The 25,045-nt window shown below is 39.8% G+C and overlaps 1 protein-coding gene across 3 annotated transcripts in view; it reads right to left on the reverse strand.

Moving 5' to 3' along the window:
• The window catches only part of NRG3 (neuregulin 3), a 456,623-nt gene that overhangs the window by 66,335 nt on the left and 365,243 nt on the right, over positions 1 to 25,045 (reverse strand). For 2 of the 3 annotated variants that reach the window (XM_064513775.1, XM_064513777.1), the window contains exon 4: positions 16,644 to 16,670. The exons of the other annotated variant lie outside the window; for it this stretch is intronic. In XM_064513775.1, the coding sequence (XP_064369845.1) occupies positions 16,644 to 16,670 (27 nt within the window). The remainder of the gene's footprint in view (positions 1 to 16,643; positions 16,671 to 25,045) is intronic. 3 annotated transcript variants of the gene reach the window in all.

The raw sequence follows: 25,045 nt of genomic DNA on the forward strand, positions 1-25,045 counted from the left end.
GCATAATAAAAATAAATCAGGCAGGGTTAATATGTACTTATTTGCACTCACTGTTAGGAGAACAGTGAAAACAGCACAAAAATCTCTGATTAAAATAGAATCTTCTTCCAGAAAGGCACTATGCTTAATTAATATCCCGTGAGAATTTTTTAACCTCAGGTATCTCCATATCTTCTTCCAAGCTATTCTTCAGAAGTAGAGTATTCCCTCACGAGCTCCTTCACGCAGCTCTACACCACCACCCTCATACACACACGTGACACCTATGGAAGCAGGTTTCCTCTCTTTTCTTTTTAGCCATGTAAAAGGTGTGATCTCCATTACACCAGGATGTCCCAAGAACAGGTTAGCCCATCCTTAAATGGCTGGAACAGACCACTCTCCAAGCACCTGGTCTCTCTCCGTTGGTTACAGATTGAGTCCAGATGATTAGTTTAGGCAAGAAACTTTTAAGTGGGTACAGCTGGATGAGCTAAGTCCCTGACATTTACACACCAGTCAGCTTGATTATGTCCCTGCTGTGTGTACTTCAAGGAATAAAGCACATGTAAGGAACAAAACCCAGGATCTCACAATATTGTAATAGTGAGAGTCAGGTCAGCAGCCTAAAGAACCAGGTTATCTCCTGTCTGCTTTCCTAACTTGACACACTTTATGTTACCTCTATTCTTTATTTGTTTATTAGATTATTGCAGGGTGTACATCCATGCCTTCCATTACACTTGGAAAGTGATTAGCATTTTTGGGTGCTACCAGAAATACATAATGAAATAAGAACCACAATTAATGATCCAAACTGCATTTCTTATACACATTTTAAGCATTTCATTAAAAACATTCTAAAAAGACCAATATGTAAAATGATGTAGCAAAAGAAAAGCTGTCCCTAAAGGAGATCATTAGTCTTTTCTTCCTTTTGCTGATAATGTTGTCATAGCAACAGCAGAAGAGAAAGAATAGTCTATTAACTTCACTTGGATTTATTGAGTTGCTTGTTCACTGTCACCATTCACCACAAAAATAGAAGAGATGCATCTTAGTCTAAAAGAATAATGTCAAGCATCTTAGGCAAAACATCTTGAAGTACTACAGTCTTATGTTGGCTTTATAAATATTCACTAAAACACAAACATGAGTATCCTGTCTGATTTCTTGAACACAGCAATACTGTCTAAGAAGAGATTTTAATTATTTCTTAAACATTCATTAAAATTCACTGAAGGTCATAGATTTGGAATATAAAATATAATTAAAACAATTTAAACAAAGTGAATATTAGGAAGGAAACAACAAAAGATCTAACATAGATTTTCAACGCTGAGGCTTCAGTCAATCCTGAATGTTAATCTACCTTGCATGACTATGGTCCCAATTCAGGATAGTGCAAAAGGATATTATCCATCATTAAAAGCACTTGCAGAACAGTGCATGTGTTTGCTTAAAGCTAGGCCTACGTTTTAAGTACCTTGTTAAGCTTAATACGATGCACATTCTCTAAAAGCTTATGCATCTGTTACTAAGACTATGAAGATCACATAGCATTGTTCAAATTGTTTCAAACAGTTTCTAATCCTGTTGTGTTAGACCTTGAACATTTTTAAACAGCATGGATGTTACGCTGATGTTGAATCCTACTATTCCTAGTATATTTGTGACTGCAATCTGTTAAAGGGAGTCACAGCAGATCACGTAATGCATTTCAAACTGTCAAGATTATTGAACTGCCCTCCCTAATCTGGGTGGCCCTTAGAAGGCTCAACAATATCATTATTTTAAGCCCACCTTGCCTCTTCCAGTTAATTCTTTAAATTTTTGCCTAAATACAGAATTTAATATGAAACCAGGTAACAGATGAGAGATTCTCTACATCACACAGCTGCACTACATGAGCAAAGATGTCAAAAGTAGAAGAACTTCCTAGCTTTTCAGTTATGATGATGTAACCTAAAACTACGTACTGCAGCTCATGAATTTTAGAATGAGCTTTTGCATTGTGATAACATGTTATACTCTAAGTTTGGATAATTACAAGGCCACAGAGGGAGCTTTACTTCAGCAATATAGTGTATCACGTAATTTTTTGCTGAAGTAAAGCCACAGAAGTAAATCAGAGCTAGCATAGTTAGAGCAGGGTAAGAAAAGAAGAACTATCATAATTAAGTCTAAACACACTTTCATCTACCAAAACCAAAAGCAAAACATTCTAAAAAGCCAGAAAATACTGAATATCAATAAGCAATTATTTAACAGTATCTAAAATAAAAGGTAGCAAACAGTAGAAACATGTAATTCCAGAATACTTCCACACAAATAATAAACTGAGAGGTTTTGAATAGATACACGGAAAATCTCTTTTACTGTTATGACAGTGAAGCATTGGGCCAGGCTGCCCAGAGAAGTTGTGCAGTCTCCATCTTTAGAGGTTTTCGAGGCCCAGCTGGGTAAAGCTCTAAGCAACCTCATGCCATAGCTTACCCTGCTTTGAGCAGGAGGTGGGATGAGAGACCCTCTGAGGTCCCTTCCATCCTGAATTATCCCGTGGTTCTATGACTTCCATTCAAATAATACATGCTACGTAAATGGGACAGCACACAGGCACACCAACTAAATCTCTGGCGGACAGAAATTTCAGAGAGGCAGGGAACAGAAAGAGAAAAGTGAATGAGGGAGAAAAAGAGGTGGACTAATGCAAAAGAAAAATACTTTTTTAATTGCCATTCCTTTAAAGTTTAAAAGGCAATAAACATCAAGTAGTACTCTTGGATAAAAGATTAAGAATTTGAAAAAAAGATACTTGCATGCAAGTAAATAATGTATTATAGAACAGGAAGTACTTCAAACATATTGCACAGGGAAGTTAATACATGAAGACATAGATAGCAAAGAGGTAAACCAAACTCTAAACGATTTCATCAAATACGTAACTCAATGCATTGCAGTGCCCCTCATAAATAACCAAAGGATAGTGGGATCTTGGCGGTCGAAGAAACCTGAATAAAACGAAGGCTAGCATTTATTACTAAATTACAAAGGAGGTTTTAAGCTCTAACATAAAAGAAATAAAATAAGTTTTGAATAATACATGCAGGTGCTAATACATAACTTATAAATAATTTGGAAGATTTAACAATAAAGATTTTTGGTAAGAAAAGAAAAAAGGTAACATCAACAGCAAAGGTAATAGTGACAACAAAATAATCAGGCCATATGAAATGGCTGCAGACACAGAGGTGTGCCAAACAATTAAAAATAAAAGGAAAACCATATAAAGGAATTAAATAGCTAAAAAGCTGTTCTCTCAAGAGCAATGACAGCAAGGGACAGACTCTTTTGAATAGCAGAAGACCTTGCAAGCAGGTCTATCAGCACAGCTGTGCTATCAACAGAAACATCAATATTTTTTAGAACATCAACAGCAAAAGACTGAAGGGTAAAATGTATATATTGAAGAGAAGAGATTGAGCAAGTAATAAAGATGACAAAAGGATAAAGGAAATGATTGATGGTACACATCCTGACACCATGAAGAATAAGGAGCACAGAATGAGAGAAAATAGTAATGTCACGTCATGGAATGTATTTATGAGAAGAGGAAATAAATCATATCCTGGTATTTTCATGAATTTTTATTAGCATACTTCATTGAAAGAACAAACTTTATAAACTTATATTTAAGCTTTAGATTCATAAAACAGGTGGGAAACTCGGGATTTCTGGGGAGGTGGAGGGGCAGAGGATGGACTTCTTAAAAGTGCACTGTTTCCTCACCATATTCTTCACCGTACCTGAAGAGGAATAGAGTAGGTCCCCATTTTTACTGCATGGGTGAGATGGAAAAACTAGCACCACCAAAATCCAGGGCACAGAAGAGACATGCAGTAAAGCATTAGGAACACATTTCATCCCCAAGTTCCCAAGGCAGTTTGTCACGTAAGAAAGAGTTAAAGCTTTAAACTTAAAGGTGATTCTGAATTTTTTTCACACAAATATTATTAGACCCTCATTGCACATGAATGAACACACTGAACTGGATGATTACTGAACTGATTCATGGCCTACAGATGCTAAATCCAATCCATAAAGGTTCTGAGGCACTAAGAGGAAAAAACAGCTGATACATGAATAGTATCAAGCCCTAAAAGTTACAGAAAAAAATTACAAATCACTTAAAGCAAATCAATAGCATACATTACTCACCCCTTGAGTAGAACAATGCCTATTACAAAAGCTGAAGAAAGCCACATCAATCATCATGCATGCATTTCCATTGCCTTTTAGATGCCCTCTATCCATCCAATTGCATCTATCAATTAAGAAACTATGGCGCAATATTATCATGTAGGATATAGTCTTTCCAGCACTGTTCTCACAAATCACTAGCCGTATGACGTCTGCAAACCACTCATAAGTGATTAAATTTACATATTTCTTAATGATTTTACAAGGTAATCCAATTCTACTGGAACGAAGTATTGAGAAATCTTTTTTTTTTTTTTTACCATATGACACTTAGAACATATAGCTTAAAATATGTAAACTTGGGAATAACACATGAAAAGCTATGGCAACCTCTAAGAAACAGTGGGATTTAAGTCAGGTACATTCACTGCTTGTCTTCAGATCATCCTTGAGTCACTTCTTAGAGTAAATTAATTTTAAAATAGCTTGATCTGTTACTGTAAGATTTATATAGGACTCACCTTTTCCTCCTGAGGGTCAGCCATCTTATTTCAACACAGGACTCGCTACTAATTGGAAGAATGAGATACTCTGGTAGTACCTTACCTTGAAAAGAGACTCTCCATCGGGCAAGAAACCTTCTAGAACGGTATTTCCATTAAAAGCACTCCACAAAGTTTTACAAAAAAATGACTGAAATAGAAACAGTTTACTTGTTTTGTTTGGGGGATTTTGCTTTCATCATTCATTAAATGAACACAGTTAACTGTGGTGTCTTTTTTTGTTTTGTTTTGTTTTAATTGCATTGCCCAAAGTATAGAGGTACAAAGAAACTTCATGTAACAAAAGCAGCAGGAGTCAACCCGTTTTTGTCACTGAGGCAGGCATTAATTTTAATGTGATAATTTCATATTTTTATGCCATATATTCTAACAATGTATTATATAGGACTATTTAGAGCTCAACAATTTAAAATGTGTACCCCATAATGCCATTATAACATACAAAACAATTTCCAGCACAGTTGGTATTATATTCAATGCACAGAAAGACAAGCTACCCCATAGACTTAAAGAAAAACATGGCACAAAGACAGCTAAACTTTGCGTGTCAAAAGTAAACCTTTCTTACCCCAAGAATGAATTTAAATTAGTGGAATGAGAGTAATAACCAAAGTGTAGAATAAATTCAGAGAATGATGCAGGTCCTATTTTTCATTACTGTGCCATGCAAGTGTATATTATAGTAACAAATACATTCTTTTGTTTCTTTAAAGCTGGTTAACTAAGTTAACAGCGCTGTATGCATTTTCTGAGCTTTTTTATTTTATGAACTAGGCAATTTAGTGCACACCACAACTCCCATTTTTCAAAGGCTGTATCATTTCTGGTTACAGGAGGAGACATTACAACTACAAACGATTAAAACGTGTGTGTGTATATGTGTGCGTGTGTCTCTCTCTTTCTCTCCCCCTCCATTAAAGCTAAACAGAGCAGTTGTGCCATTTATGATACTAATGAAAAAGGAAAGGCTGTGAGGGCATAGAAAAGGAAAGAAAAAAATTGGGGTAGGTAAAAAAGAGAGAAAGTACAGAGAGTAAGAATGTAAGTTAAAGAGAGAAAGAGAAGACACTCTTAGCTTGCTTTATACATTACACTGAATCTCTTATACATGCTAGGCTTTGTCAACACTGCTCAGGATCTATCTGGTTTTCAGGTTTAGGTGATTTGGAACCAATCAGGGAAAAAAAACCCAAGTTCACTTCATCTGTGAATTGAGTCACATGCTTGATCTTGACTTCGAATCCCTTTTTGAAATATTCATTGGCTTCCAGGTGTTTTTGGTCAGGAATCATGAGCAAGATGATGGTAAATCACCTAAGTTCAACACCGATTCTCAAAATTTCTGGTCAACTCTGAAAACACTTGAAGTCCCTATAGGCATCAATTTTTGGTACTGTTGGTCTGCACAGAGATACTTACGTCTTCACGGCATTGAACTACCTGGTGCTTAATCCCATGCTGAAGCCTACTGAGAGCCCAAAGCGGAGGCTTCAGTCGGCGCCAGCAGTGGGCTCCGCAGGCGTGCTCCGCCTGTTCCTGCCGGGCTGCTCTCTGCCCAAACCGGAGGGAAGACCTAGGCAGGACAACGTCAACACTGCAGTTTTGAAGTCCTTCAGTGATTTAACTTTGTGCTCCCTTCAACACTTAAAATCCTCTGCTTTTGGAGACTAAAGTCATTATTTCCATGAGAGAAGGAAACAATTTACAGCCCCAGCCATTAACAGCAACGTGTGGAAATTTATTAATGGAAATATTAATGCTCTTAATTGAAAAGAAATTTCTTATCCTTTTGCTTCTTCTCTATCAGCTTGTTGGTTTATTTTATCTAACTCTTTGGTTATTTTCAGTGGATTTTTTATGGTATTTCACCACTGAACAGTGAAGTCCCTAAATAATTCCAGTCAATTCTGCTGAGAACTTCAACACTGCCACATTTTCTGCCGCTCCATTACCAGATTATTATTTTGTATTTATATTTTCATCTTCCTTTGTATTTGAATGTGGAACACAAAATTACCAAAAGAACTGAAAGAATAACCATAGAGTAATACTATATTACTACAGACAACAGACTTTCGCTTGCTAAGGTAAATGTAGATTAATACTTAATTCACTTACCACTAAAATAAAAAGGATTATATTAATTCATATGAGAATTACTGGATAATTGATATAACATAGCCACAGTGACTAAACTACACAGATAGGATCTAGATTATGTTTGAAAATTCTGAATACATACTAAATGAAAATACCTCACTACAATTAACTTTGTTAAATAAAAAGTCTGCACTAGTAAACAAAAGGGTCTGCTATGCTCTGCATGCAACAGTTTGCAATTCTGTGATTAATTAAACTTTCCTTAAGGATTGAGCATACAGGAACAATACACACACACAATTTCTTTTTTTTTTTCTGCTGCTCAGTCTTGTTACTTGGACAACTGTAGATCTGTCTAGTCTGAAGCAAATACTGATACTAGGTAACTGAATGAACAAAGATTTTCAGCACAGACAGGTTAGTTGTGAAATAAGATGAACTGAAGTTGATGGAGAAGGGAAATGGGACCATGAGACAATTTTCAATTATTGTGAAAATAACTTTATTAAAAACAATCAGCCAGATTGGAATAACGACCCAACACTTCTCCACATGCCAATATTCTACAGCTCCTGTAAAAGAAAAGAAAAGGGAGTACATGAAAAAATAATTTAGTGCTCTACATAGTGCATTGTCAATTTTTCCTATACTGCTTACCCTGCTCCTCTGCTTCCAGCAACTACTGGCAGTAATGACACTGTCGCTACTCATTCTAGGCATAGAGGACACAGAAAGATTTAGTTCACTGTCAGAAACATTAATTATTCTATAGAACCGTAGCATACAAGTGCACCACTATCACGCAACATTTATTGTGATACTTACCTTGTGTTTTCCGAATCCTCGCAGGGTCTACTGGATGAGACTTGGCATCTATACAACACCTTGAAGTGGGAGAAGGACAAAGTAACACTGATTCACCATGGCTGTATAAAACACGGCACAGCTCTGGCGTCTGGAACCTCTTCTCCTGTAGCAAGATAACTTCAGGACACAGTAAATGACGCTCTCCAAATTAAGAAAAAAAAACTAGTAGCCTAACAACAAATTCCAAGTTCTCATGGACATGTAAGTACTGCACTTACTACTTTGAAGCCTCTTCCCAGGTCCTCTCCGCTAGGAACACAAAGTCTGGCTGGCACAGCTTCCAGCAGCTGCCTCTGCCCCCTCTCGGACACGCGGCCCCAGCCTTTGTCCTGCTGCCCGGTTCGGCAACATACCATATATACAAGTCACTGTCTATGTACTTTTGCATCTGGTTAAACTGCAATGGGGCCCAAATAGCAGTGTTCAGCTTGGAGATATACCAGCCCCACAGAAACCTAGGGCACGTGCCTAAACCCCAAACAGAACGCATGCAGAACGTGTACACGTAATTACGTAACACAGCAAAAAACCCCTCCGCATGCAGATTAGATACTGCATCCTTTGGCTGAAATGCAGTGTCGGAAGCACACGGCCTTTCTTCTTGAGGTGCCAACACAGCACAACCGTTCTTACAACCAACACCAAGCACACTGTGCCTGGTAAAAGGAATTACATGGCAACTTACCTGGAAGCTCATCTAAAGGAATCATTTTTTCAAGGCTTCAGATGTTCTCTTTTCTAATCCACAGACAATACATCGGCCTTACTACTACCTACCCGTTCAGCATTCAGTGATACACAGTGTACACCCGCGCATGGGAAGGGCCAGACTAACGGCTGTACACAGCATTCCTGATGACGTATACTCACTTTAACAGAATCATATCCTGCTTAATACATGTAGACCCTCCTCCTCCCAACCAAAACCTCCCCCAGCAAAGCAAACAACACCCTGACCAAGTGTGGCTTTCTAAATTTACCAACATACTGTCTTTATCAATTTTTATTTTGAATTTCTGTACGTTTCACCATAAATGATTAGTAATTACAGTTACAGAAAGCAGAGGAAAACTCTGACAACCAAAGAGGAAGGTCATCAGGATGTTACATATAGTAACATTATTTTATCCACACCATCCACAAAATGACTATTTTGATAGGGGAATTGGCCATAAAGTGCTACAGGCACGCTGTTATAGGACACCTAAATTAACCACAGGATAAAATTTATTCTTGTCTTTTAAAAATAATGAAAGTTAACAAAATCCAATTCACTCATTGCCAATATAGAAAATGCAGATAAATCAGAAAAATGACATACAGAGAAAAGTACAGATGGCAGCTAGGTCACAAAACGTCTATGGCTAAATCTCTCCTTCACTCTAAAACAAAACCACACCATACCCCCAAAACAGAGTCAACAGGTTGTGAGGTGGCCTTCAACACATTCACCAGCTGCGCTTCAACCTTCGCTTCCAAAGTGCTTTTTCCCCAGTAGGTACAACCGCTGGCAGAGCTCCCTCCAGTCCCCGAGGAAACCTTGGTTTTATCCGTTACTCTCACAGTACACAAACATCAGCTCTTTCTATGAAATTCTGTCTTCTGGTGCCCACGTCTCCTTCTCCAGAGGTGATAACTGACCGCTCTCCCCAGCTAAGAGGAACCTGTGGGAAGTGCTGAGGCTCCAAAGCCATTCCAGGGCTCCGGATGCTATCGTTATTTTGCAGCACACACAAAAGGGACAGGCGTTTCGCTAAGCAAACAAGAAGACAAGGTCCCAAGAGCAAAGCCCTTGCTAAGTTCAAAAAGGGAAAAATGAGAAAAAGGTATTGAAAGTTTGGACTGGATGAAGAACCAAGGGACTGAAGGAGAAGTGACAATGGTATTAAACGTTTTGAGTGTCAATACCTATCTGGAGACACCCAGTTAGTTCTCCAGGAATATATTTAAGTAGCACAGTGATATGATAAAGTATTTCAAATGCTTATGATTAAGAACATCATTATTTGACAGATACACGTTGATAGTATCTGGGGTTGCTTGTGATCAGGAGTCTCTAATAATAGAGCTTGTACAAACAGAAGCACAAAATGGCCAGTGCCCTATGCACCGTATTAGCACAAAAAGAGCTCTCCTGCTTTATACGTTAAAAAGGCATGCAGGGAAAGCTCAACTTCATTTTTAGATGCATGTCCCTTACAATACATACATTCTCTGCTCACGTAAATCAACGTGCATCCCCTCTTCCAGTGAAGGCGGGAGCATTTCCGGGATTTATGAGTATGCTAAATGATAACTAAGGCTAGGGCCATCTAGGCGAACACTGGTATCCATTTTCATTGCCTGCTGCTGCTGCGAGACATTGATGGACAGCTCATCAACCGCACGTGAGTTGTGCAACTTTGCGACTTTGTGAGTTGTGCAGGAATCAACAAATTTGCCTTTTTATTTCTATGACAAACAGCCAAAATATTGAATTTTTCAGTCTTGGTCATACTGCCCATCAACAAAACCAATCTTTGTGTCCTGACAAAATCACAAGGTGTCTGTCACAGTGGACAACACAAGATCACAGACTAGATTTAGTTAACTCTATCATGTGCTCCCTGAGTCTTAGGCATGGAACCATCGTATCACAACAAGGCAACAGAGAGAATCAGCAAAATGAAAATAAAGGATTTATCATCTTCTCCAATACTAACAACTGCTCAGAATAATAAACAAAATTAATACCTTTTACATTATAGTCATTGCAATGAGAAATATAAAGGGTAATTTTAATCGTATCCTATTCCTGAATTAGTTTATTGCTCTGTTCAAATAAATAATATTTAATGATTCCCCTCTTACAAGGGGTATATCATTCTTATTCCATTGACTTCAGTGAAGTTTCTTCTAATTTTCTGAGAAAGGAGAATTAATTGCAAGTAACATTTATTTCCTGAGCAAAACCTAAATACCACAGCTTCAGGAAGTTAAAACGCCACTAATCTGGTTTTCCAGATTCACACACCAGCTCATTCCACTGCAACTGCTATATTAATTTTGCAATTTACACATGGGGAGATCAAAGTTAACATCATAATTGTGAGTTTGGTTTATACAGTTGATATTGGTTTAACTGCTGAGCAGGCTAAAGACGACAACTATTCCACATCATGACTGTATTTCCATCAGAACTGCTGTGGCCTGCCTATTGTACTTGCCTGGGGCATTTTATTTCCATCTGCATCCATTGTACGTTACTGTTTCAGAACAAGGGACAAAGATTCTGGATTACCGAATTAGGTGTTGTGGACAAATAGTCATGTTTGTTCATGTATTATAGTAGATTATTCCAAAAACTCACTCACCTTCATATTCCACCCCTTAACACACCTTAACTCCACTCATGTTCACTTTCACAAGAAATGAGTAAAATGAGCCAAACCACCGAGTCCTTGTCTCTGGGACCAACTGCCTTGTTGCCCAGAACACTGTTCGTCTCCAAGCTCACTCCCAGGCTTTGGCATCTCCTTGTGTCTTGTAGTTAAAACAGTGATTTTACTCTGCATCTGGGATGTGCATGTGTGAGGTTGGTTTCCACAACTCAGCTAACAAATGCTACCAGCTAAGACAAAGTAATCTCTCATCCATGTTGTGTTATCAGAGATATTTGGCTCCACCACCAATTTTTCCATGCAACAAACAACAACAACAAAGCAGCACATTTAGCCCTGATGTGTGGTTAGCCACTTGGGTCAAAAAAAAGATAATATGCTACATATACTTATTTTCACAAACTAGCTAATGCTAACAATAAATCAGTTAGAATCTTTTCCTAGAGTAAAAGCTACTTCTTTCAAGCTCTCATTTGTTACAAACACTCTTCCCCACACAAGCATTACCAATAGTGAACCTCTTCTCTTGATGTGACACTGTTAATGTTAATACAATGATTTCTAGTTTGTTTGCAAGAACGTCATGATAATACTTGCTTACCTATGTGTTGGGAATTTAAATAAAACTGCATACATCATCACTGGTGAGACACTTTGGGAACCATACAGAAAGATTCACCAATCCAGATCAGCTCTACCGTACTCTGGGGCCAGTAAACTCCGTGGTGCGTGCTGAAGTCTCAAGCTCATTTGAGGCCCGCACCCTCCGGAGGGAGCTGTACGTTATTCTCCTGTGCGCCTGGCTGGGTCCTCTCTTAAGAGGAACCCAGGAGCGTGGGCAAGGAGGAAGGAGGTCTGCACCCTCTTGCAAGGGAGACAAGGTTTCTGCATTATGCACTACCACAAGAGATGCCCATGAGAGCTGAGGAATCTACATGCAGAAAGCCTGAAAAAAATTACTGTAAATGAGAAAGTAAGGCACAGAGAGATTAAAATACCTTGCCCACAGTCTTTCTGGAAGGCCACACCAGAGATGGGAGTTGAATCTAGTTCTCATGAGTATCAATCATACACAAGACTTCTTTCTTTTTCTCTGAGGTACTAGAAACCGTAGAGCACTTCAGAAATTTCATAAAGCTTGTTTACTATGATTACAATACTTAAAAGTACATATTTAAAGACATATTGCCCCCATACTGCCACCCAGCACACGCAGGGCATCCAACAGGAATCCAATAGAAGCTGCATGTGCATACATTTATTGTTACACTTGCAAAATTTTAAAACAGATACGCCACAAGAATCTGCCCACATCTCTCTCTCTCTCTAACACATATGAAAAAAAAGACACTGCAAACCAAAGCCAGCAACGATATTAATGTATCAGGCATGCATGTTTGGGTACATACAACAGCATATGAAACATAAGCTAGGCAACATCCCAAAGAGGGACGGGGTGCAGGATATGATAGAGGTTAACAAAACCGCCATTGCGGTGGATAAATGTCCTGCCTAACTCTTGTTCACCAATCCTGCACCTGAGAACTAAGGCTCAGTTAAAGAACCTAGAAGGAGGTGGGTTTAAACAGGTAACAGCAAAGTACTTCTTCACACAGCACAGAAGTAGTAAACTGCTGAGCCTTGCTGCCACAGGAGCTTGTGGCGGAAAACAGTATCGACAGGTTCAAAAAAGGATCAAACAAGTTCGTGGACAACAGACCCCTAGAAGGGCAGTAAAAAGACTAGGCAGGTACGTACTCCCCAACGTCCTGAATGCACCGATTCTGCCCCCGGGGCGGTCTGGCAAAAACCGGCCGGGCGCGCGGGCTCGCCTGAGAGCGCAGGACCGAGTCACCCGGGCGTCCGGCTGCCCCAGGCGGGCATTGCTGCAGACACACGCTCCCATCCACGTGACATCCACCGTGCAACGAGCTCAGCCTTCCTTCATATATCCACGGTATTCACTTACAAAACAAGTTTGTGAAAAAATTGTGAAAACACTTTTCAAAACTAGGGCAGTGGTCCAAACACAGCGTTTGTGATTATTTTTTCATTTTACCCAGTTACAAAATGGTTCTAACAAAAGCTGCAGTGGTATCTTCCCTTGCCTCCTTACTAGTTTTTAAAAACGAAGTGAAGATATCAAATGAAAAAGTTCTGCTTTAAAATTTAACACTATCTTCCTCAAAGAACAGGGGAACTTCAAAAGCAGAATTTCCAGCCAGAAGACAGAAATGGTATTCCTGAAGCACAGGAACCCACAAATACAAAGAAATCCTTGGAAAGAATGTGCCCCGGATGACGTACAATAAAGGCTAAGCTCTGCAATACTTAAATGTTGTTATTTTTGGTAATTGGAATAATTCCACCTTTTTCACTCCTTGTAATTTGATTTTCTACAGCACAGAAGTAAATTCATGAGAAAGGCTTTGCAAAGACTTTACTAACTTGATAAGTGCGTATTGCCACCTGATGCCTCTGCATACAAAGAAGTGTGTAATTGTACTTTGATATATATATAGTAATGATTCCATATTTGCTTAGACTTCCTAAGTAATTAAAAAAAAGATTGTAATAGGCTTTAAGAAACACAAACATTTTAATTTGGGTATGATTTTGGAACCTGCTTTTTTCCAGCCCACAGAAAAACACCTCAAGCCTCATCTTAGACTTCTATCATAATATTTCCAGTCTAGAGGCACAAGATTTCATTAATTTCTATACAATCAAGATCTGTTCCAATTTCACATAGGATAATCAGGAAGCTTCTCATATGAGAAAATTTCTCTGAGCCAAGACTTCAGGACCTGGCTTTATTTCAAGCCTTAAAGAGACATCTTAAAAAAGAGGAAACTAAAATGCTCAAAATAAAGGTAAAATAATTCAGCTTTGCCTCATGGATAGCCCTTTCCCACTTCCTATGGAAGGACCCAGTCTAAGACTCCTAAGACTCTAAGAACTCCTGTATGTTCCTTATACTATTTCTTATAGTGCATACGCTTATCCTTCAGGTCACGTGCTTCAAGATTTCTGCTTACAATTTAAATTAAGCAGTGAAACTGGGATATATGCAGAGCCTTTAATGTAACCAGTTCCTAGTTCTGTTACTTCCATCAGTTCCACAGGGATTTTAAAATTTTTATGTGAAGTGAAATGAAACACTAAACTTTTATGGTGCACAGAATCACAGAATAATTTAGGTTGAAAAAGACTGTGAGAGGCCATCTTGTCCAACCCCCTGCCCAAACTAGGGCCAACCTCGTAGTAAGACCAGGGCGCTGAGGGGCCAATCTGGCTGAGTTTTAGGAGTCTCCAACCACGGAGGTTCCACAGTCTCTCTGCAGAACCTGCTCCAGTGCTTGACCACTCTCATTGTGAAGAATTTTTTTTTTAATAACTAACCGGAATTTCTCTTTTTGAGGCAGCTTGTGTCCACCGCCTCCTGTCCTTTCACTCTGCACCTCCACAGAGAGTTTGATTGTATCTTCTCCGTTAAGTACCCATTAGGTAGTTGTAGACAGAGGTAAGATGCTGTCTTAGCCTCTTCTTCTCCAGGCTGAAGAAACCCCGCTCTCAGCCTTCCCTCGTATGTCATGAGCTCCAGCCCCCAACCACCTTGGCAGGCCTCCACTGGACCCACTCCAGATAGTCAATGTTTCTTCTTTACTGGGAAACCCAAAACAGGAGACAGGTCACCAGATATGCCACACAAGTACAAAAGTAAAGGGAAAAATCCCTCAAACTGCTGGTAACACTCCTGCTAATACAGTCTGGCAGGCAGTTAATATTCATCACCGCATGGGTCCAGTGAGACAACTCATGCTCAGAGTGTTAGAAGAATCCCCATATCATCACTTAAAATTATTAGGCTACAATTTTTTTCCCCAGAGCACCGCCTGAACTGTTGCCAGAATAGCAACTCCACTGGACTGAAAATAAGAGCACTGAGCTCTTCTGTTCCACTGAGTTACATTTCAGCACTACCGATGCAGAGTCAAGCGGACCTGTCTCAGATTCTTGTTCTGGAGTAACCCCGAGAAGGGGCTAACTATACTGTCCACTTCGTCTTCTCCAGCTGCTGACATTGCCCCTCCTCTGAAAGTCATTATGTCCCATCCACACAGTTTAAAAGCTGAGACTGGGAGGAATCTTTTGAAGGCTGAATGCGGAACTGGTTAAGGAAATATGAGGCTACCCTATATAGCAAACAGTGGTGAAGGAACTGTGGCAAAGCAACACTTCAGAATATATAATTTTCATCTAGCAGGTGGACTACATGGACTACACCAGACTTGTAGCAACCTGGTTGCGCGCTGGTTTTGTTTACAAGCTGTTCTGACTGGTCACAGGGTTGCACGTATAATGAGTACGGCTGTTCCCCCAAGAAAGATAATTCTGGTTCAACTTTCAATACTGTTATTTCACAATACAGGCTTACGAGTTCATATTTGGTAAATCAGAAATTAAACTTAAAAAAAAAATCAAAAGGAGGAGATTTTTCTTTATAAATAACAAAAGAAGAATTGTGTCTTTCTCAAATCAGAGAACTGAAGAGCAAAACCAGTGATCAAAACTTTCTCTTAATTTTTCAGTCTCCATAATCTCCCTAATGATTTTATCGAACAATATTTTATTTCGCATCACTCCTAATATGAGCTCATGAACTTGACAAGCTAAATTAACATCTAAAAAAACCCGAGTAGAACACAATATCAGTAAGCGACACATGTAAAAGTAATTTTTGTGACTTCCACATGCATTTGCAAGCTTTTCATTTGTGTTGTCGGTCATATCTCATGGTTCATGCAAGCTGTTTTACACAGACGATGCACTAGTTCACTACCTTTGCTAAGGACCAGCCTCAGCCTTGTTGAGGAAATTAACTGTTTTCTGCTGAACAGCAGCTGAAAGGTGAAGCGTTGACCTACCAAGCCTATCAGCCCCTCGGGCTGTGTATATGTTACAGGGCAGCATTTAAGTCAAGAGAACAGGTTTTTCCCTTTCAAACTTATAAGAAGTAATTCTTCTGATTAATCATTCATTCCTGTTTAAGTTTTTGCCTAAACTGAAGTTAACTTATTTGTCATTTTCCCTAAAAGTATCCTTCTAAGTTGTCTGTTAAAAGCAAATGAAATGGTTCATATTAAAACTAGTTACATTTTAATACTGCAGTCAACATCAAATTCTGAAAAAATTAAGTTTAAAATTTACTTTCTTTTACATCAAGACAGGCATTAACTCTTTCCTAAAATCTCACACAAAATATTATTCCTCAGATGTCATGATATGGCCATATAATCTTATGTTACGCTTCATTAAAAACAAAGAAACTATCCAAATGTCATTATGTAGTTTTTAGCCCTCTAACGATGGACAAGTGAAAAATGAAATCCTGATACAGTTTCAGATGTAACCAGTAAATACAATAGGAACTGTTCTCAAAGCCCAAATTCACTGATGGAGCTCATGGGAATCTTCCCGTTAACTTCCATGTGCTTTGGGTTAAGGTACCAAGATAAATATTAGCAAGTGAAAAAGAGAAGTGCAAACTTACCCATGAATTCAATTCCTAAGTGGTCCGCTATACCCGAGAAAGCATGTAAAAGATGACAGAAAAAGAGAGGAAAACGTTAGCAATGGGACAAAATCTAAATACCATCTTTATCGTCATTTGCAGTATTAAACACGCCCGCGGCAGTGCTGCACAGCTCAGCGTGGGCTCACGGGCCTGCTCTGCAGATGCTGCTCACGGAGGAAAAACAAAACGCTGCCCCGAGGAGCAGGCGCCAAAGACGGCACCCAGGGCACGGCGCTGCCACGCAGGGTGAGCGTACGTGGGGAAGGACGTGCACGCCGCTTCTCAGTACCCTCACACCTGACGGAAAGGCCTCCAGCCAGCTCCCCCCAGGCATTTATTCTCTCTGCCTCCTGAAAATCCTCTCTCCAATTCTTAACTACTACCATTAGCTAGACAAGGTTCTTGCCTTCATTTTCTCTGACAGAGATCAAAAACTAAAGAGAGAAATGAAAGACTTTTACTGACTTTTGCAGCTCTCATTACTGCGCAGTGGCCACGCTCAGACCGAACGTGACTGCCCAGCTTCATACAATCTGTTTTATAACAGAAAATCTGACTTCAGGAAACAGTGGACATGCTGCCTACTTAGCCGTCTGACTGAAACGTAGCAATAACTTCAAGAAACTTAAAACTCGAGCAAAAATTTAGAATATTGACTGAATCTACCATATGGAACTCCAAGCGTTTCAGGGCTCCTTTTTTTCACATGACTGAAATTTGACTTTCATAGGCACAGGTTTTAGTGCAAAGTAGATTTAAATTAATATAAAACCTTTATTAATTTTAAGTTGATATAAAGTATGCTTAAATTGATACCATGTGATTAAATAATAATAATCAGTCCCTCCTGCAGGATTGCAAAGGGATACAGCATCAGGGAAAATTAAAATTGACTTTTCAAAACTGAGTGTGTAGAGAGCTAAGCTTCAAATTCACATCGAAACTGCTGAAGGATAAACACTGTGAAAGTGCGAAACACCTACAATTCCCTCCCAGCCTCCATCTGAATTATTTTCCTTTCGTACGGGAAGTAGTAAAAAGGCTTTTGCCAAGGGGAATGAGACATTTTCCTTTCATTATAATAAAAAAAAAAATCGAATTGCTTTTGTGTGCCTTTCAATTTATAGTCATGTTTCCTTAATACAGCACTGATTAGTTCATGATTTTTCCAAGGTTTCCAAGAGCAGCATGCAGGGAGCAGAGGACAGTAGGGGTGGAGCGGCAGGATTACCAAATAGGGTACTGAGCCAGGAAAGGCACAGAACAAGACTGCTCTTTTGGAGAGTGGTCGGAGCGGGGATGTACTCCTTGGAAATTTGTAAAACTCTTTGCCCCTGAACTAACATATCACAACTTTCAAAAGTTCACTTAAAAACTATACAGCAAAGCCAAAAGAAGGTTTCCAAAGCAAACAACGATAATTTTAAACGCTACCATATGAACTGTCAGATGCGGTACCTATAACAAGAATGCGAAACGTTAGGCTTTCTGTTGGAAACACTGGGAGTCGATCGCCTTTTGCAACCTTTCAATCCTCCGGCCCCGGGCATCAGCTTGCTCCGCTCACTTAGCACACAAAGCTCCACAGGAGCTGCTGGACTCCTACGCAGCTTCACGCAAGAGGCAACCCGCTTCTCAGAAGGAAAGGACAGAAGATGATGCCGTGTGGTACAAATACCTTCTTAGCATGGCTTAGGACAGGCACATTATTCAAGACCAGTGACACCTAGATGCATCTTTCATTATTGGTATTAAACATAAAACTCAAAACCATACACACACGTATGCCACACTGCGGTCTTCTACGCTGTATTCCTGCATTCACACAGAAACACATTGGCACATTTCACACACAGGTACAGTTTTTATAAGAGCATAAGATCAGAAATATCAGAAGTGCATTCAACATATATTCAGAGATATGTACCTGCTTTTTCCTGCAATTTTCTATTTTATATATATAATGCTATTAAACTGTGCACACCTATAAAATCTGCATATATTTCTGCCTGCAATTCACACCTTGCAGCCTTCTTTAAATGCTGTAAACTAGATCAAGACACAAGCATCAGCTGCTTACTTTAAAAAAAAAGATAATGGAAATCAACTGCTGTAATCTGGTCTCCAAGGAGCTAAGGATATTCAAATATGAAGAAAGACCAAGCCATATAATCTTTTTAAGTCTATGCAGAACAGCTGATAAAAAATTCTCTTTTCCTAACTGGGCCATTCGAGTTCTCTAAATAACTGAGTTTTCCATTTGCAATCTGCAATCTCCTTCGTTGAGTACACCAAGACGGTTAAAAGCTGCTTTCTCAGAAAGTGCATTTAAAATATATCTTTCCTTTAAAAATTGAAGAAGAGGATTTTAGTTCATCTGTGAGTGGTTTACATGTAGTGGGAGACAAAGGTGTCTGTTCCTTAAAAATGTGTTGAGCTGGAGAAGATGGATGTATGTGAGGTAATTTAATTTTAAATACCTCATGTGCTTCCGCAACCAGCACTACATATTGCTGATAAAGCTGATTTGCACAGATTATGATGAAAGGATGTCTAATGGGATAAACTTTAACAGTAAAGAATCCCAGCTGCCAATTTATATCATTAAACATAGTTTTACAAGCTCTGGAAGAATATATCTCGGAATATAAAATAATAAAACAGTAATTCCTGCTGATTCAGTGTAGCCTGCACGTTCCCTCCTGGGAACTCGTGCCACCCTCGTTCCTCTGCTCCAGCCCACACGCACAGAGCAGAGGCAAACACACGCCTAGGAGCCCACCCCTTGCCTTACCATCGCATTCGGGAAATGGATGCTACACCCGGAGAGTTAGAGCTCTTGCATGCAGGACGAGGAGTTAGAAAAGGCAGGTTAGCTGAGAACCACACGAATGCCAGAGATGGTCTAAAACGTGAAATGCTGCAGCGATAGCTGCCTCAGGGACCAGACACTTCAAACCAGCCTCCCGGGCCACGCGGTACCACGCAAGCGCTGCTGAAATGCATCTGTAAACCATCCTTTTTTTAATGACAAAACACAGTCCGTAGCATGACCACTCTCCACTTCCTTTCCCTTGGTTAAGGATGTCAAGACCCTGCAGTTTAAAAAAACCACAAAACAAAAACAAATCAAAACCAAACAAACCCAAGGGACAGCCTTTGATCCCAGAAACTACAGTGGGCCTTCAGCACTGCTTTGACTACCGTAAGACTTCCGAAGCAAATAACTAAAACCTAACTTTAAGACTTATTTTCTTTAATACAAATAGAGCTCCGCCAGCAATGATGTTTACTGAAATGTTCAGCATATAGAATTGAGGACACAAAGTAATACAAGGTAAAGAAGAAATGTCGGCAGTCTTTATAGTAATCATACCTATTGTTTTGTTCACAGAATAATATATTATACATATATAGATGTATACGATCCTAAGATATTTACTCCGCTAGCTGCAGAAGAAAACAAAACGCTACATCTTTGCATCTGAAAAAATCAGAAAGGAGATAAAACAATCGCTCCCAACAGGGAAGACAACCCTTATCTAGGCCAGCTCCTTCAGAAGGACACCACCAAGGACTACACACGCTTTTTCAGAAAGCTAATGGTGGTTTTCTTGGAATAAAGCCTTTATACTGTATTTTATTATTTCCAGCCCAGAGATGAGTAGTACCTCATGCGGCTAACAGGACATGGAGACCTCCCTGCTGGAAATGCAGCTGGCAGGGAAACGTCGCCAGTGCTCCCAGCGCCAGTTGCTTTTCCTTTTTTTCCTGTTGTGCAGAACAGAGCTGCTTTTCCCCCCTCTCCTGAATCCAGGGGCACACTGGGGACATGGGAAGGACAGACAGGGAGAAGGAAGTGGAACGGGTTAGGACCATCGTAGCTACCACTTGATGACCAAACATGAGTCCAAAGGTTACTCTTGCACTGTTGCCAGGTAAAAGAGATCAAGGCAATGTGTCCTACTCTTTGGAAGATCTTCACACAACAGCTGTCTCAACGTCTGAACACAGGGTGACGTTACTGTAGCAGAGAGGTGCCCGATCAGAGGGGCATCCAAGTGCGGTGAGAAAGAAGCGGCTCTGCCAGTTCCGGGTTCGGAGCTGTCTTTTTCCCTCCCAGCGCGGGCAAAACACTCTGCCAGCAGGCGCCCCACGTGAGACGCACGTGGTCCAGTCAGCCCTGCCCCACTCCTTCACATTTGTAACTTGGGCAAAGTGAGCAAGCTTTGGTGGAAGTCTAGGGCTGTACCAAACACAAGAACGTAGACAGCATTGATCCATGGCATGCCCAAGATGTAATAAAGGACTGTTATGTTGCTATACATTCATAATGTATAAATGATAAATTAACTTGCATCTAGACTACGTCTTTGGACACAGCGTGTGGAACATCAGGTAATTTACCATCAAGCAACGGAGTTGCTTTAAGGACTCACTTCGACAAAAATGTATATGAGAGCTATTACTGTGCTGAAGCGTGGGCGCTGCTTTGCAAGATGGGGTCATTAACCAAATAACGTGACTGTGTTTTATTTTGTTATTGTGATTTCTTTTCTTTCTGGTATTGTTATGATCTGAAAAACAAATATATTACTAAGACAGGGAGATTATTCACTTTTATATTTAATTTTATGAATGTTTCTGTATTTTGCTGTTGATGTGGGAAAAATACTCTGCCTTATGGTCCTTGCACTGTGTGAATTTGTTGCTAATATTACAGTCATTTTAATTTACACTTTATGAATATGTACACACCTGGGAACACTTGATAATGGGCACAAGAGATGATAAACTTGCACTCACTAATGGATTAATTTATTAGTGTCTCGCGTACAACATGTAACCTTGTGTCTGGGTTGTGGCTTGCCTTTTTTTTTTTTTTTTTTTTTTTTTGTCATATTAACATGGATTTTTTCCGCCAATTCAAGAGAGGTTTCGTTATCCTGGCTGCATCCCAACCCATCCTATGAATAGAAATATAAAGTCAACTTCTAAATGGCACTGCCTCACAGAAGAGAAAGTTTGGTATAAAAATACTCACTGCAGACTGCTGCAGACATTTTAATCAGTTCTAAGGATAGACTGACTTTGGCAAGGAGGAGACAGCATCAGGAGCTCAGTGCAACAGCAAAGTATTTTCCTCTGCAAGTGAAATTTACTGGTTCCAGTTTCAAACAACTAACTCGTAAGACCTGTCCTTGTAGATTATTGCCTCAAAGAGGAGATGCAACACGCTCATACGCTGCCAGCTACCTCGGGACAGCTCCGGTATCCCTAACAGACTACACGACAGAAAGGAACAAGGTGAAGTTTAACTTTGAAGTGTCCCACCAATCCAACTTTCGTCGGCTGAACTGAAGAAAAACCCTTCCGTTCACAAGGTAGCTAGATCAGAGTATTACCTAACCCAGCAACTGCTGCCGCTTTATCCATTCTGTTTTACGATGCTTGACAATACACAGTTCCCAGCCTGCTAGTGCATTGAATGAAGCTCGGAAACGTAACTGGTTAGACATGTGTACGAAAGTGTATTATTTTTTCATCTGAGACTGGACCCTCCATTCACATGCGAGCACATGCAGTTACAGGACAAGCTCTTTCTCTATTCACTACGAAAGACTGATTCACTGTTCCACGCTTTTTTTTCTCTCTAACATCTACAGGGGTTTATCAGGCTTAGCAACTAAATCAACTGCTCAGAGAGGTTTTTTCAGAATCAGAAAGAAAAAGCACAAGCATGTATTAGTATATTTTATGTAAGCAAGTTATTGGAAAGCATAAATTTGGATTTTGTTTTAGAGGGACTCTGGTGATTCATTTCTGTAATAAATTTACACAGAAATACTTCACGAAGCACTTTTTTCAGAGGGAAAAGAAATGATCAGGATGGTTCATGGCAATGAGTCAGAGAAATAAAATCAAGGTAGTTCACTACAAATTTTTCAAAGCATCTTCACCCAAAGATGTGACAGCAATTTTGCTCTGTGGGACACTTAAAAACTGACCAAACTAAATCTTTGGTGCCTCCTTTTACCCTCTCTGAAAAAGTGTGTTATTAAAATCTTCCTAGATGTTGACACCCCTGTCAACGGGTAGGCTGTTCACCGTACCTTAGCTGGGATAATAGTAAGTGCACAGAATGTATCAGTAATTTGTCCCATCTATGTCAAGACACAGTAATGAAAACCATACATACACACATCCCTTACAAGGTGCTTGGTTTCAATGAAATTAGACATCACAGTTACAGAAATGATGGTAACATTTTTTTTAAATCATTTTCAGTATAAAGCAATGAAAAGAGTTTTATATTCTACATTTGTACAGCTAGGGTTATTTTTATTTTCAGTCAAATTAAAATCCTCAAAGCCACAAAACTAAATATTGAAGATAACACCTAAAGGTTAATTGCTGTATTCATTTCTGTTTAAAAAGTAACGGCAAAGAAGGAAAACAGCTAGATTTGCTTCGCTTGCAAACTTACTCGTACTGCTCTGGGGACGCTCCAGGAGAGCTTAGAGAGGGAATCCTCCCCCCAATTCCACGAGGAAGGAACATTTCACATTTTAAAACCATCCAACAAAAGCTTGTATAAATAATACACAGTGCTGAATAATAGAATAAACTCTTGATTTTCTTTCCCTCTGAGTGACAAAAGCTAGTGGTTGGTTTTTTACACCACTGAAGTTGAACGATTGTTTCTAACTTCTGAAAATAAATAGAAATGTTGCAGTCTTCACTGCATCAGCCATGTTCAATATATGAACTACTCACCTCCTCTACAACATGCACGTTCACTAACGATTATCTTGCCCGTTCTCTTATTGTTTTAATGACCTCACATTGCCACCTCTGATATTCTGCAGTTTTGATATTATACAGCAAAACTCTGTATCAGCTTTATTCTTGCAAAAAAAGCATTTTTTGTCTTTGTTACTAAAGCCTATCAACTCGAAAAAAGTTCCCTTTCTCTTGGGTCCATAGCTAACACCTTTTTTTATAGCAACATCTAGAAGTCCCACTTTACATGTGAGCATCTCTCACTGTGCTAAGAACTGCACAGAGACAAAACATGAAAGCAGTTACTTGACCCATTTCTACAACTCTGAATCATTTTCTCGGGTTTTTGCAGCAACTTGCTCTGACAACGTCCACACTCGTCACACAGTCACAACTGCACAGTGGGCGATTACGGCATTACACCAGCTGAGGAGCCACCAGGAGACTCTGGCTGCAGAGCAACGCGTCCTTCCCTCCCTCGCTGCGTGCCGTTAATGCGACGGCCCCCACGGAGCTGAGACCTGCCCGGCGTAAACCCCCCGCCCGCCTCTCCTCACCGCGCAGGGTCTGCGCGGCGGCGGCACCCGGCCCCTTTGCACGGGCTTGTCTTTACACACAGGGATGCGGGTGTCTGGATTTGCACATGTTTATCTAAGCCGAGCGCTTCTAAGATGCTTAAAGTAATTAGGCGTTTCCGCTGAATTTCAGCAGCGGCTGGGAAGGCCGGTCACTTAGCGCCCTTTGAAGATGACAGCCTCCACGCTATGGAAGTTGGTCCTTTTGCACCTGTGCGGTGACGAGGTCTCACGAAGCTACACGGGGGAGGAGAGGCGAACCCTATTGTCAAACACTGGAAAAAGCACACCCCAAAAGCACACACAGGAATCTGACAGCGCACGGTCTGGAAAGGTTTGGGAAGCATGCATGAATTCGACTATTCTTCTTGTCATAGACTTAAAAGATTTCACTTGACCACAGTATTTTCTGTGGAAAAAGACTCCTCTTCTGGTTAAATTAATGACACAAAGTGTCTATTAAGGTGGAGTAAGTCTATGAGTTTCTTAGAAATTACTACAGGGACTTTTGCACTATTGTTCCCAAACAGGAGTTTGATAATACAGTTCTGTAAAATATAACCAGTCTCACAGAAACATCAGAGGAATTGCTAATAGTTCCCTCATCTTACGAACATCTGACATTTAATAAACATTTCTCATGCTAAATGTTACTTTTTCCTTCCACAGCTCATTAGGCTGTCCTTCACTTGCCTACTACAGGAAGATGTTTCGGAGGCAATGGTGTTCACTGCTCTCCGAAGGCACAGAAAATTTGGCAAGTTTTTGTCAATTTCTTGAAACCTAATCACTTTCTTCAACCTCCAGACGAGACGGGCGCATCAATTTGTGAAAAAACGTAGCCTAATTCTCTAAAGGACCAAGTAATTTGGTGCTACTGCAATCAAAAAACCAAACCAGCAGCAGCAGAGTACAGGTATTTACACCAAGATTTTTATCATACTGACCGAAAGTTTTAATGACCGTGAATTAGACATCTCTGTTCTAATGACAGGTAGAAAAGTTTCCATATTCATTGAT

The sequence above is a fragment of the Dromaius novaehollandiae genome, chromosome 6 (genome assembly GCF_036370855.1).
Source record: "Dromaius novaehollandiae isolate bDroNov1 chromosome 6, bDroNov1.hap1, whole genome shotgun sequence".
NCBI lineage: Eukaryota > Metazoa > Chordata > Aves > Casuariiformes > Dromaiidae > Dromaius > Dromaius novaehollandiae.